This window comes from Myotis daubentonii, chromosome 6 (genome assembly GCF_963259705.1).
Source record: "Myotis daubentonii chromosome 6, mMyoDau2.1, whole genome shotgun sequence".
NCBI classification, from domain to species: Eukaryota; Metazoa; Chordata; class Mammalia; order Chiroptera; family Vespertilionidae; genus Myotis; species Myotis daubentonii.
The window spans coordinates 55183514-55186042 of NC_081845.1; the positions used below are offsets into that span (position 1 = coordinate 55183514).

Here is a 2529-nt window from a genome sequence, read left to right on the forward strand (position 1 = left end):
TCTGGGCACCTTAACATATTGAGGATCAAATTAGAGCTGGGTATTGCATTGCACCAAAAGACTGGATAAGCCCTGGTGATCTGGACAAGTCACTATGAAAAAGGAAACAACCAACAGAGAGCATGTATGTAAAGAATAATGCTAAATGCTGCTGAGCCTGTCACACTGAGTGTAGATAATGCTTTTATAAGTGTCATTTACTTATAGGGTAAAAGCTAAGGTCCATATTTGTATGATTATCTAAATTATAAACTCTATGGGTGGCCATTCAATATATTTAAAAATATACACACTGTGAAGTTATTTTGGCAAAAAAAAAAGTTAACCTAGTAGAATATATTAATATACTAATATTAGAACAGGAGAACTTTATATTAATATTATTATTAGCTCATATATTAATATTAATATTAGCTCAGGAATAGGACTGGATTGATGGAAGGAGGAGACATACAGCTTTGGGTAAATCACTTATCAGAAGGACAGAGAAGCCCAGCCAGCATAGCTCAGTGGTTGAGCCCCGACCTATGAACTAGGAAGTCATGGTTTGATTCCAGATTAGGGCACACGCCACGTTTCAGGCTCGATCCCCATTGTGAGATTTGTTGGAGGCCGCCAATCAATGATTCTCTCTCATCCTCTCTGAAATCAATAAAAATATTTTTTTAAAAAAGGACAAAGAAGAAAGTCAGTGCACATTTCTGGTAACTAATATCTGAGTGAGTGAACACCACATCAGAGCTTGTGGAAGCTCAGCTGGCCCCTTTAAGGCCAAAGTTACGTACGGCAAATGTATGTGCTCATACGGCTGGGACAGTTCTGCATGTAGTCTAGTTTGGATACGTGCGAAAGACCACCCGTCTGAACCAGGTACACTATCAGTCACGGGTACAATAAGCCACGTGACCACAGAGTTGCAGGCCTGTGCACGAGTCCTGCGGACGCCCCCCCCCCCCCGCCCCCCCAAGCCTCTCCAGGCTGAGGCATCGCGATTCACATACTTCCCTGAAGTTAGAGCCACAGACCTAGAATAAGGGCTGTTGCCCAATGCCTGCAGACGCCTCGGTCACAGTCATTTGATGTGCTACCAGGAAAATCTGGCAATGTGTCGTTATGCTAAAAATATCTCCCCACCAGCACCCCACCCCCATAAGGATGAGAACAGGGAAGAATGAATACTCGCCGCTGTTGAGAAGGCATTTCATAAAATTTTCCTATCAGTTTCTGTAATTTTTGACACATATATGAACGCTAAATATTAAAACTAATTTTAAAAAAATTAAAGTGCTGTGCCACCACTCTGCTTCCTTTTGGAGGGGCTTCTGCTTGGGTATTTTTTTTTTAACCTTTATTGTTGAAAGTATTACAGATGTCCCTTTTATTTTTTTTCCCCATAGACCCCCCCTCTACGCTGCACCTCCCGCTCCCAGGCCTTTACCACACTATTGTCTGTGTCCAGGGACTACGAAGAGATGCATGTAAGTTCCCAGGGTAGTCTCTCCCCACCCAGCCACCCACCCCGCTTTCCCTCTGAGGTCGGACCGTCTGTTCCATGCTTCTATGTCTCTGGATCTATTTTGTTCATCGGTTTACCCTGTCCATTAGCTTCCGCGCATGAGTCAGATCCTGCGGTAGTTGTCTTCGCTGACTGGCTTATTGCGATTAGCACAATACTCTCCACGCTGTTGCAAATGGTAAGAGTTTACAAATAGAAAGAAGGAGCGCTCACCATTTGCCTTGGTATTTCTAATGGCGGTCGGCCTCACCCACCAAGCAGGTGCCGCTGGCAGTGACCACTCACAGGAACACGCCCCGCCCAGGCCGGAGCAAGCGCCGTTTCCCCGCAGCTCCCAGAGGGCCTGTGCGTGAGGGGAGAGCGCTGACGTCAGCCTCCAGGCCCCGCCCCGGAAGCTCCGCTAAGCACGTACTTCCGCCCACGTCCTCCTCTCTTCGCCATTGCTGAGGTGGTGCCGACGGTTGACGGTTGACGGTGGACCCCTGCGAGCGGCCGGCTGGTGCGTGCGGTGGACCTTCCTTCGCTATGTCTTCTCACAAGACCTTCAGGATCAAGAGGTTCCTGGCCAAGAAACAGAAGCAGAACCGGCCCATTCCCCAGTGGATCTGGATGAAAACGGGGAACCGAATCCGGTACAACGCCAAGCGGAGGCACTGGAGACGGACCAAGCTGGGCCTGTGAGGAAGCGCCGCTTCGCGCCGCTTGCGTCCCGCGTCCACACGTTCCCGAAAAGGTCGCTACCATCTGGACAGTTGGACGTGTGGGGGGGAATTGTTGGAAGAATGAGACTTCTCTCTCGGTGAATATTTTCCTGCGCTCAGAGGTCGGTTCTGTAATAAATATGTGAGACCTTAAAAAAAGTGTGGTGTCATAGGAGTCTTTAAGGACAAACGCCGTGGTCCCGGCCATCTTTTTTTCTCTCTTTAGGCAAAATGGGGTAGAACTAAGTTTTTTAAAACTTAGCCTCACCGAACTGGTTACCTGCTGTTTTGTGGTGTGTTTTTTTAAAGGCG

The 2529-nt window shown here is 47.7% G+C and overlaps 1 protein-coding gene across 1 annotated transcript; it reads left to right on the forward strand.

The window, feature by feature from the left end:
- Window positions 1–2041: 2041 nt before the first annotated feature.
- On the forward strand, window positions 2042–2197 carry LOC132236483 (large ribosomal subunit protein eL39-like). The gene has a single exon (XM_059699623.1). It carries the CDS (start codon window positions 2042–2044, stop codon window positions 2195–2197), a length of 156 nt encoding a protein of 51 aa, XP_059555606.1.
- The last annotated feature ends 332 nt before the right edge of the window (window positions 2198–2529 follow it).